The sequence below is a fragment of the Ursus arctos genome, unplaced genomic scaffold (assembly GCF_023065955.2).
Source record: "Ursus arctos isolate Adak ecotype North America unplaced genomic scaffold, UrsArc2.0 scaffold_30, whole genome shotgun sequence".
In the NCBI taxonomy this organism is placed as follows: domain Eukaryota; kingdom Metazoa; phylum Chordata; class Mammalia; order Carnivora; family Ursidae; genus Ursus; species Ursus arctos.
The window spans coordinates 17,106,977-17,119,336 of NW_026622986.1; the positions used below are offsets into that span (position 1 = coordinate 17,106,977).

The 12,360-nt window shown below is 38.0% G+C and overlaps 1 protein-coding gene across 2 annotated transcripts in view; it reads left to right on the plus strand.

The window, feature by feature from the left end:
* Positions 1-1,436: 1,436 nt before the first annotated feature.
* DNAJC1 (DnaJ heat shock protein family (Hsp40) member C1) overlaps positions 1,437-12,360 on the plus strand; it is a 213,759-nt gene continuing 202,835 nt past the window's right edge. Inside the window, exon 1 of one of the 2 annotated variants that reach the window (XM_026478955.4) lies at positions 1,437-1,933. In XM_026478955.4, coding sequence (XP_026334740.1) covers positions 1,724-1,933 — 210 coding nt within the window. In that variant the 5' untranslated portion in view covers positions 1,437-1,723. The remainder of the gene's footprint in view (positions 1,934-12,360) is intronic. The other variant, XM_026478954.4, reaches the window with a different exon arrangement.

Consider the following 12,360-nt stretch of genomic DNA (forward strand, 5'->3'; position numbering starts at 1 on the left):
GGGCAATAATGTTGTTTAATCTACTTAGTCTACAGTATTTTGGTGTAGCAGCCCTAGCAGATGAAGACACCCCTGCTCTTGTATCTTTGAAAGATAAACCTTGGGATCAAATTAAAATGTGATGCATTCAAGCATATACACTGTAAAGCAAGATATTCTTGCATTCATTTATGACTATTTAAAAATATATTTTAGGGGCGCCTGGGTGGCTTAGTCGTTAAGCGTCTGCCTTCGGCTCAGGGCGTGATCCCGGCGTTCTGGGATCGAGCCCCACATTGGGCTCCTCCGCTGGGAGCCTGCTTCTTCCTCTCCCACTCCCCCTGCTTGTGTTCCCTCTCTCGCTGGCTGTCTCTCTGTCAAATAAATAAAATCTTTAAAAAGGAAGGAAGGAAGGAAGGAAGGAAGGAAATAATGGATGAAAAGAAAGAAAAAAATATTTTTAAGTTCTATATAAATAAAGGATTTCTTAAGATTCTTCCTAGATACTGTTTTTCTAACCTTTATCAATTATAGAATATACTTACTCTAAGAGTGAAAATAGTTTTATCATTCTCCTATTGAGCTTAACTAGCCAGGTCCAAGATGGGGAAAGTATAATGTAAAATTTTCCAAACTGGGTGAGCACCCTGAGTTATATAAGCATATGTTCCCTTCTACTTCCTCGACAAGAGTAGGGAGTCAGGGAGAAGTATGAGAAGCCTAAGAAGAAAATGAAGTTTATGCAAGAAAAAGCAATGGTGGTAGAGGAAAAAATTAAAAGATACTCAACAGAAGCAATGTAGAGCTAGGAGGTTTTAAGCCTTTATGCCTTTTAAAAACATCTCAATTGGGAAAGGAACCCCAATTAGAAATAGGCTAAGGTGGGTAAAATGCACTTCCCTTAAGACCATGATTGAGTCATCATTATTCATTCTACCAAGCTGCCTATTTTATGGTATTATGCCTATAAATCTAATTTAGAAGTCTAACTTTTGTGTTAGTCTGAATTCCATTTCTGCTTCCCCTTTGTTATAAAGGACACTATAGACCACTCACTAGATATACCCCCTTTCAGGCCGTGGGTTCAATTCCTCCTGTATCTTTATGCTGACAGTATAATGAAATGTAGGTAACAGAGGCCATAATCAAATCAGTCTTAAGATATGCTCTTGTTTTCAATATGGGGGGAGGAGAGTAAGATGGTAGAAGCTTCCGGGGAAATATACTTGAGATGTTCCAGGTACACGCGTGATTCCATGTGCCTTAAAATGTGTGAAAAAATGTATAGCCTTTCAACGCGCAAGAGCAACAAGAACGCATTTCTCCAAAGCCCGGATCTGGGGCGCCCGCCTTCCCTACTTCCGGCCCCGCCCACCATCCCGCGGTTGCTAGGAGACGTGATGTCACCGGAAGCGAGGCCTGGGATAGGCTGAGGCGAGGGGAAGCCTCTCCCCCTCTGCAACCTCAGCGCCCGGCGCTGGCTTCACAGCTGTTTGTAGGCCTGGGGTTGAGGGTCTGCGGAAGGTAGATCCGGCTGCGGCCCTGCCCGCCCACCCGCCGGTGCGTTCGCCCGCTCCTGCCGCCCCTGCCCTGCCGCTGGGGCGGGCCGCCGGACGGGCGCCTCCGGGGCGGCTGCCCGTGCTTCTGACTGACAGACACTGTCCCCGCAGCCCGCGCCGCTCGCCACGTCCCCGGTCTCGGCCGACGGCACAGCGTGGCGGGTGACCTTTCCAAGCCCAGCGCGATGACGGCTACCTGCTCCCGGCTGGCCCGGCTGCCTCGGCGCCGCTGGCGTCGGCTAGTGCGGTTTCCGCCGCCGCGGCCACTGCTGTTGTTGCTGCTGCTACTGGCGGCCGTAGGGCCGGCACACGGCTGGGAGAGCGGAGACCTGGAGTTATTTGACTTGGTGGAGGAGGTGCAGCTCAACTTCTACCAGTTCCTCGGGGTGCAGCAGGTAAGCGGGGCCGCCGGCCCGCCTGAAGTCTGCGCCTATTTCGGCGACTCCGGGGCAAAAACGTGCAGGTCGGGGCAAAAAGGAGGGGTGGGGCGGGCTTTGACCCTGTTTCCTCCGAGGGAGCCGGACACCCCGGCCAGCACTTGGTCATCCCGGGCTCTGGCTACCCTCCTCACCTGGGCCCACCAGGGTCTCTTAGTAACCCCAGCCGCAGAATTTGTCGCCCCCCCCCCCCCGGCCCTCACCGCCGTGCTCCTCTTCTCAAGTTCCGGTCTCAGTGACAGGTTGGACGGTGCGACCAGCCTGGGGTGGTGAGACCTTCTCTTACTTCTGCCATTCTGGGGGAGATCCTTCCACGTAGCTGTGTTGGAGGAAGAAGGAAGAGTAGTATGGGTAGACCTTTTACACCTTTCATTTCCTGCCCCCTGAATGTGGAAAGCATAGGCATGGCTCCCCCAAATTTTCACCTAAGCGGTTACACTTATTATTTTAGTTGCTTTCTTGCCTCTTCCTTTCCCGGAAGAGAGGAATGCGTTTTGGTCGGCGTCTGTGTTGCAGAAGTTGTTCTTGCACCGTACTTTGGACTTTTTAGCCTGTTGGATAGGGGTTCGTATCACAGTTTTGAAATCTGGAGGATCTTGAAGCCTCCACCGAGTTGGTCCTGGAATTAGAAGAGAAGGAGCTATTAAATTTTCTGGGCGTTGGAGGCACTTGGGGTGCTCCAGGAAGAGAAGCCCAACCAGTAGCACAAGATTGTTTTCCTTCTTTTTGTTTTCCTTTCATTTCTTTTCCTTTCCTTTTTTTTTTTAGCTTGAGGCTAACTTGTAAAGTCCGTCTGTTGCTCTTTACTCCTACCTTGGGAGTGGTGAGGGTAGATACCCTGTCTCTATCTGAAACCTACTGCCAAGGAGAAGATGGCATTTCATGATTTAAGGATTATGGGGTGAAAGACTTAGAATTTCACAAGATCAGATGGAGCCCTTCAAAAAATGCTTTGAATAGTTATGTGGGTAAAAAAAAAATTAAGGTTTACCAACAATTGTCATTTCTAGACAGGATATGAATATGATGTGTCATTCATGACTAGATATGAAATGTACATTTCCCCCCCCATAGGTTATCATAAATTTGTATGAAATATTGCATTTAACACTAAATGGAAATTTACATTCAGTGAAAAAGAGTGGAATATAAAATTGCTTTTGCCCCAGTACCATGATTTTAACAATTTCATTTTTGTAAGAGTTAGAAAGTGTAAGAATTTCACGCTTAAGATTCTTACATGTAAACAATTGTGTGATGTTTATTATCTTCACCTGGTGCCATTTCCTTCTCATGGAGACAAAAAATACCTCATTTTCAGAGTGAATGGTGATACAATATGTGTAAAAATCATTTGTGAAAATATAACTCTGATGACTTTTTAAGAATGCCTTTAATATTGAGAATACTTTTTAGAATTTATCATGATTAAGCTCTGTAGCTAGGGAGAGTTTTTTTAAAAGATTTTATTTATTTATCTGAGAGATAAATAAAGAGAGAGCGCACAGGGAGGGGCAGAGGGAGAGGGAGAAGCACACTCTCCACTGAGCAGGACCCCAGGATCATGACTTGAGCCGAAGGCAGGCAGATGCTTAACCTACTGAGGCCACCCAAGGGCCCCTAGAGAGGCTTGTAATACATAACCTGTCCAAAGATCTTGAAGATGCTTTCCAGTTACTCATGGAAAATTAAGGCCTTTCAAAAGAATACAGAAATTTAATAGCAGTAGTTTAAATTTTAGATTATGTAATCTAGCTTGCATATGATCCCTCATAAAATTTTCATTTATAATTTCATGCAGTTTAATTTCAGACTTAATTAGGCAGTATGAATAACCAGAGCACTTAACTGTATGGGCAAGGATGGGAAAATAAAGAAGCACAGATAATCAAGAAGATTCTGTGTCAAGATAGAATTTGAAAGGATCCAGAAAATTGTTTTAACCTGTGTTTCTCTACCTGGCAGTGTTAAATTGGAAGGAATGCCAGAAGAAATTTTATCCTACCCAAGCAGAGACACTGATTGGAACAAGTTCTTTACATTACATTGAATCTTAACTTTCTTGAAAGACTTTCAGGGGACCAGAAATTTGACAGAGATAAATTGACAGAGACAAATTTTTGGTTCTTAATGTGTAATTTTCAGACTGGAGCCAATCAGTATTTTGCTGACTAGCCAGACATGAGGGACCAGGACAAAGTAAATAGGTTACTCAGAGTTGTAACCTGGCTCTATACACTCATCAGTTTTGTTGTTAATTCAACAGAAATTTATTTGGTGCCTGCTAAATTTTAAGCACTGGGAATTGGCTGGTATAAAAAAACCAAAACCCCCTGGCCTCATGAAACTCATATTTTAGTAGGGGGGAAATAATTGGAAACAACCAAATAAGTAAATATAAATGTCAGGTGGTCAGAAAAGGCCTCTGAAGGAAGTAAGGGCATGAGTCATGTTGACAAGTTGGGCAGACAGTAAATGCTAAGGTCTTGAGGCAAGAGCTTGCATGATGTTGGAGGAATAGTGAGGCAGCTAGTATGGCTGAAGCAGGGTGAACCAGGGGGACAGTAACATGAGATGAGATCAGAGTCATGGACTTTGGCTATTACATATAAGTAAGTTGGGGATCCATGTTGGGTTAAACTGAAGAGGTACATGATTTGACTTAAATTTCAGAATGATTATTGTGTTGAGGACTGTCTGTATGTATTCATTAATTACTTAGTGAGATAATTGTATAGAATGTAGAGTGGATCTGGTGAAATTCTAGATTGAATTGGAACAAAGAGCTGACAGAATTTTACTGATTGTTTGAATGTGGGATGGGAGGGGGAAGAAGTTGAGGATAATTCTAAAGCTTTTGGCCTCAGTAATTAACTAAATTCTTGTCTAACTGCAGTTGCTACTACTGAGATGGAGAAGCCTGGTATAGAAGCAGGTCTGGTTGGGGGAAAATCAGAAATTTGGTTTTGGTCATGCTAAATTTAAGGTGTCTGTTAAATATTCAAGTGGATTTGACATATAGACAGTTGGTTATGCAAGTCTGGAGTTATAAGGAGAAAGATTTGAGCTGTAGATATAAATTTAGGAGTCGTTGGCACTTAGAAGGCAGTTTGAAGCCACAAAACTGGGTAAGTTCACTAGGAAGAGTGGAAAGTCTTTCCAAATTTTTTCTTGTGGTTGACTTCATTTTTCATAGTGTTTTGGTCAGAAAATGTACATGGCATGATCTCAATCTTTTTTGTACTTGTTGAGGCCTGATCTGTGATTTAGAACGTGATCTGTTCTGGAGACTGCCCCATGTGCCCTTGAAAACAATGTGTTTTCTGCTGTTTTAGGATAGAATGTTCTGAATATATCTGTTATTAAGTCCATCTGGTCCAGTGTGTCATTAACTTTTTTTTAAAGATTTAATTTATTTATTTGTCAAAGAGAGAAGAGAGTGCAAGAGCACAAGCAGAGGGAGTGGCAGGCAGAGGGAGAAGCAGGCTCCCTGCTGAACAAGGAGCCCAATGCAGGACTTGATCCCAGGACCCTGGGATCATGACCTGAGCCAAAGGCAGATGCCACCCAGGCATCCCCCAGTGTGTCATTCAAAGCCATTGTTTCTTCATTTTCTGTTCAGATGATGTAAGTGGTGTGTTAAAGTCCCCTACTGTAGTTGTATTATTATCTCTTATTTCCTTTATGTTTGTTATTATTTTATATATTTGGGTGCTCCCATGTTGGGTGCATAAATATTTATAATTATTAGATCTTCTTGTTTGATTGTCCCTTTTATTATAATACAGTGCCCTTCTTCATCACTTGTTACAGTCTTAGTTTTGAAGTAGTTTGTCTAATACAAGTATCACTACTCTGGCTTTCTTTTGACATCTATTTGCGTGATAAATCTTTCTCCATCCCCTCACTTTCAGTGTGCAGGTGTCTTTAGGTCTAAAATGAGTCTCTCATAGGCAGCATATAAATGGGTCTTGGTTTTTTATCCATTCTGATACCCTGTCTTTTGATTGAAGCATTTAGTCCATTTACATTCAGAGTAATATTGATAGCTATGTATTTAGTGCCATTTTATTACTTGTTTTGTCATTGTTTCTGGAGATTTTCTTTGTTCCTTTTTTGGTCACTTTTGGTCTTTCCTTTGCACTCCAAGAGTCCCCTTTAATATTCCTTGCATGGCTGATTTAGTGGTCACAAACTTGTTTAGTTTTTGTTTATCTGGGAAAATATTTATCTTTCCTTCTATTCTGAATGACAGCTTTGCTGGATAGAGTATTCTTGGCTGCAGATTTTTCCTCTTCAGCACTTTGAGTATATCATGCTACTCCCTTCTGGCTTGCCAAGTGTCTGTTGAGAAATCTGCAGCTAGTCTTGTGGGTCTTCCCTTGTAAGTTAGGGACTTTTGTTTTGCTCTTTTTAAGATTTTTTTCTTTATCACTATATTTTGCAAATGTAATTACAATATGTCTTGGTGTTGGCCCACTTTTGTTGATTTTGGTGGGAGTTCTCTGTGCCTCCTGAATCTGGATATCTGTTTCCTTCTCCAGATTAGGGAATTTTTCACCTGTTATTTCTTCAAATAAATTTTCTGCCTCCTTTTGTCTCTCTTCTTCTTCTGGGACTCCTATGATACCAATGTTATTCTGTTTGATGGAGTCACTGAGTTCCCTAAGTCTATTATCGTGTTCCATAATTCTCTCTTTTGTTGAGCTTCATTATTTTCCATTTTTCTGTTGTCTGTATCACTTATTTGTTCCTCTGATTCTTCCAGCCTTGTGTTCATTGCATCAAGCCTGTTTCCAATCCCAGTTATTGCACTTTTCATTTCTGTTTTTTAACTCCTTTATCTCCATGGTAAGGGTCTCCCTGAAGCCTTCCGTTCTTTTCTCAAGCCCAGATGAAATGATTACTGTGTTTTAAGTAACATGTCAGTATTCTGTTTTAAAAGCTAAATATTTTGGTTTTTTACTTCTATTTACTAAAATTTTTGTTGAAGAATGTCATTAGGACTTAATTAGAAATTTAATCTAGAATCTGGGTCTCATTCCCGTCCTTGTTAATACTAAAGTAAGGTCAGGATTAAGTGTTTCTGATTCATGTCATCCACCAACTGAAATCTCATATTGAGCATGTTGCAAAAGCAAGGGTATGCCACATTCTACATTTCTGGTTAGAGAGAATATGTGTTTAAAACAAAGTTTCATTATTAGACACCCATTTTAGTGCCAGTGAGGCAGTAAGCATAAAGCTCTGTGTTGCTACACAGTCAGCTAATAGAATTTGAAATGTTAAATGTAAAGAGTAATTGTTGAAGATAAGAGTCTAAGATCAAGTATTAAATAGAGGGTATGTCATAGTATAAACAGTAGTATTAAAATGGAAAAGAAGCAAAATTAAAATGCCACTGAGAGCAAACACTAGAATTCTAAGAGGGAATAATTTCCTTAGTTAAACAAATTCTGGAATACATGCAACTCCTGGTTATAGAAGGCACAAGAATTTTAAAAAGCCAAATGAGACTAATGAACAGTAGTCAAAACAAGTTAAGACCAGAAAGATCATTGTCATTTACTGGGACAGTCTGAACAGATCACATAGAAATCATAGGGTCATATACATGCCTACTAAGGAAGGTAGAGACTTCTTATTTCTTTCTTTCTTTTTTTAAGATTTTATTTATTTATTTGACAGAGATAGAGACAGCCAGCGAGAGAGGGAACACAAGCAGGGGGAGTGGGAGAGGAAGAAGCAGGCTCCCAGCAGAGAAGCCTGACGTGGGGCTCGATCCCACAACGTCGGGATCACACCCTGAGTCGAAGGCAGACGCTTAACCGCTGTGCCACCCAGGCGCCCTGAGACTTCTTATTTCTAGTCAATTTTTGAGGACTTTATTCATACCACATCAAAATGGGTCAAGTTAAGGAAGCTATCCCATGACCAACTGAAGTTGTACATTACCAAGAAGCCTCTGACTTTTAGAAATTAAAAAAATATATATCTAATTAGTTATTTTCAACGACCACACTTTGAGTTAACAGATAAATATTAGTATTTAGGTTATTTTCTGACTTTAAGTTGTGTTTTTTGTTAAAAGTTGGTTTCTGATTTGATTTAAGAAAGTTAACATATATGTATAATGTAGGATGGTTAGAAATTTTGATTTTACTTGTAGTTGATTATATCCTACCTTATGGTATTTTTTAAAGAATCTTTTATCTACGGTAGGAAATAGACTTCTATGTTTAGGAATTTTGGTTTGGACATTTGATAAAGTTCAAATGATTACCATGCTATATAATTCTATAGTAGTTAGAATTAACGTGTCATTTTTTTGTATCATGCCTTTGGAAGTAGTATATGAGGTTCAACTTAGAGTAAATTAGATTGATCTTGAAATTAGTTATTGTGGAAAGTGTCAGAGGTTTTCAGCAATATTGCCATCTCTCAAACTATTGTTGAAACTTCTTATTTTGAATCACCTTCAAAGCCTGCAGCATATTTGGCAGATGATTCTCATTAATAGTAAGTCTTTCAGATGGATTTGATTTTCAGCTATAGCTAATAGAGATTGGGAGCCAAAGTTGGCGACTAAATTGGGTTAGCAAGCTTGGGTAAATATAGTTTGGTCTGATAAAGAAATCTGGATGTAAATTTCATGTAAGTTTCATAAACTAGCTTAAGGACTGTTCTCAAAAAAGAGTTGCAGAGAAGTTTGGAGCAATATCAACATGAAGTAAATCTATAGCCTTACAAAGTAATGTATTCTGGTAAACGACTTTAGAATGCTTGTTACTTTGTGGGTAGCAAATTTTTTAAAGATTTTTCTTACCCAGAGGAGAACAATATATAAAGATTATCTTAACTTTAGAGAGGTAGAAAAATACTGAGCTAGAATAAAATAATTAATTTGCCTGCTTTTAATGCTAAAAACAAGTTTTCATTATATAATACTTCTATAATAAAGCTAGTTAAAGCAGAATGGGAGAGGAACCAGAATAAATGCTAGCGATAGGGACGATACCTGAGAATACCACTGAGGAGAGAAAGTAGGAAGTACGTAGGGGGAAGGAAATGTGGAAAAATGCAATAACTACAAGTAAAAATGGTAATGGAGTAATATCTCCATCTTGTGGAGATTTGGATATTGTCATTAAAAATTTTGAGGGGTTGTATTTTCACAACTGTAGGCATAAATAAAAATAAAATATGAATCAGGTGAAAATAAAATATGGGTCAGAGACTTTTGCAGTGTTTTGTGGGGACCTCTAAAACTAGGCTTCCCAATTGATGTGCTATAAGCAACTGTGCTTAGATAGTGATGTCCTCTCTTGAGCGGACTTAACAGTTTACTCCAGTGTGTCTTTACAAATATAATTTTCTGTGAAATGCCATGATATGAAAAAGGTTGGAAAAGCACTGTAAAGACATATAGTTCTGATGTTTTTCTTCCAGGAGAAAATTTATAAGCATATACGTTTTATATGCTTATATAAGGAATTATATATCACATATATTGTGTATTATATATATTATATAATAACATATAATATATATGTGCAGATACACACACATATATAAATATAATTGTCCCATAAAATTAGTGTTATTAACATCTTAGCTATACTAAAGATCCTTATTTAGCTCTCACAGACGCAAAAGCATTATTTACCGAATCAGTGAGAGAATCTGAGTATAAAAGAATCAGTAAGTCTTTGATGATTCAGTGTCCTTCAGATACTTGATTACTCATTCTGGATGATGGGATAACCATTAAACATTACCACAGTTTGTAATAACTCAGAGGAATACCTTAATGATTTGTACCAATCCTCTGTGTGAAGAGGATACAGATGACTTTGGAATATATAAATACACAAATTCTGAGTAGCCTAAAGTAATATTTGTGACATTAGGAGTTAAGTAATATTTTACTTAGAAATCCTGACTGACAGAAATTTGAAATTTGGAGCATTTGACACTTTTTCAAGCCGTTGATCCCTTAGAGCAGCACTGTGTAATAGATATATAATACAAGCCACATATGTAATTTAAAATTTTCTAAAAACTACATTTAAAAAATAAAAAAGAAGCAGATTAAATTAATTTTAATAATATATTTAATGCAATGTATCAAAAATACTTCAACATGTATCACATTTTAAATAATTATTAATGAAATAGTTCACATTCTAGCTTTTTTACTATCTTCAAAATCTGGTATGTATTTTACATTTATACTTCAAGTACCGTTCAATTCAGATACTAAATTTTGATCGAAAGTACTTGATCTGCATTGAGATTTCATAAAATATATTGCTAATGAGTGGATTCATGTACCCAAAATCTTCCAAGCACACTTAAAACTTTCTAGTAACTGAATCAAGTATCATGTTTTAAATTTTAAAATAAATTAATCAAATAAAATTAAAAATTTGGTTTCTGAATTGTACTAGCACATTCGAGTGCTTAAATATGGCTAATGGCTACCACTTTGGAAAGCACAGGCTTAGAGAATTAACATTTCTGTGTTGTATAGATATATCTAAATATTTTTGGGTAAAATCACTTATTACTATTTCTGTTTTGTCAGGGACATAGTTTGTAGTTTTTGTTTTTTTTTTTTTTTTTTTTTTGCTTGTTTGTTTCTGTATTTTAACTAAGCGTAGTTTTTGTTGCTTTGTTTTGTTTTTAGATTGTTCCAGTTTTGCTAGATATCATCTTCCTAGTTAATTATCTGTACATTTTTCCATTCTTTTCTTTGTCCTATAAAGGCTATTAGTATAGTCCATGTTACTGTTCTAGGGACAATGGGTTCTCAATGTCCGTACATAGAGAGCTGTCTGCTAGTAAGGGTGTTTTCAAGTAATCAGCTTGATTCAAATGGGTTATTTACTTTTGCTGTTATATTTGATAATTCTTGTTCAGTTTTTAATGTTGCTTTAACCAAGTTCACCAGTATTCCTAGTTTATAATTTTAACTTTGAGGTTGCCCATTCTATGTATTCTGAAACTCATCCATCAAATATATTGCTAGCTATGAAATAGTTACTGTATTCTCTACTGTCATCTATTTTGACTATTATAGCTTTAATTAAATAGTTTTAAAGGAGATTTCTAGACGCAGCTCTATTTATGCACCAGTAGTTTGGCTCTTTATCAATCAGGGATGCCAAGTCATCCTTTTTTACTAGATACCTCTGCCACCTCTACATAGCTCCTAATAAGTATTGCTTTCCTTTAGACTGAATAATTGCCGATCTTTTTGACTTTACCTTTTGTGATTCCATAGGCAACTGAGGAAAAGAAGTAGATCTTAATGTTGATGATTTTTATATCTAGCTGTTGTTGTTTTGAGTAATCCTGGTACGGGGGCGCCTGGGTGGCTCAGTCGGTTGAGCATCCAACTCTTGATTTCAACAGAGTTCATAATCTCAGGATTGTGAGATGGAGCCCCACTGAGCAGGGTCTGCTTGAGATTCTCTCTCTCCTTTTGCCCCTTTCCCTGCACGCGCATGTTTTTTCTCTCTCTCTCTTTCTCTATCAAATAAATAAATAAATCTTTTTTAAAAAAATCCTGGTACAAGAAAGAAATTGCACTGAAGTCAGAAATGTTAAAAATTCCATGTTAAATGAAAAAACAAAAAAAAAATTTAAGAACCGGTAATAGAATCCTGAAGTTTGAAGAGATCTCACCAATATTTCCTCATATAGGAATCTCTTCTATAGGTCTTCTAGCAGATGGTCATCCACCCTGTTTTATTTATGTCTAACAACGGGGTTATGAAACAGCCTGTTAAGTTTTTGGATAATAGTACTCCGTGGAAATGTTATTCTTATGTAAAGCCAAAACCATAATTCTTAAATACTATCAACTTCATTTGCAATCTTCTTTTGGATTACCGCTGAATATATATTCCCTCTAAATTATTGCTGTGAAATGCCTTAAAATAAAATGCACAAGGGAAGTACTTACTTGTTGGTTCAGTAGTAGGGTTACTCAAAAAAACCCCACAATTCTTTATGGATCAGTTATACCTCAATAAAGCTATTAAAAAGAAAATATACTGGGCCTTCTTGTTTTCATGGTCTTCAGATATGTACTAAATCCACCCTAGAGAAGACCCAAGCCATCATAGTTAACAGTTGTCTTAGAACTACAGTAAGCATGATTTGAGATTACTATAAATGATTTCCTAAGGTCATCAAGGTCAGCAACAGGAAATTTCTAGAAGTTGAGAACCTAAGATGATTTGGGCTATGTCAGCTTTGATAATATGAGCCACAAGATTTATTTAATTAAAATTGTACCCAGAAGTTGTGATAGACCATTAAAGCAGGATGCATATGTGCCATTGTATAGGTTGTGTGTCTACTGAAAACCTCCTATT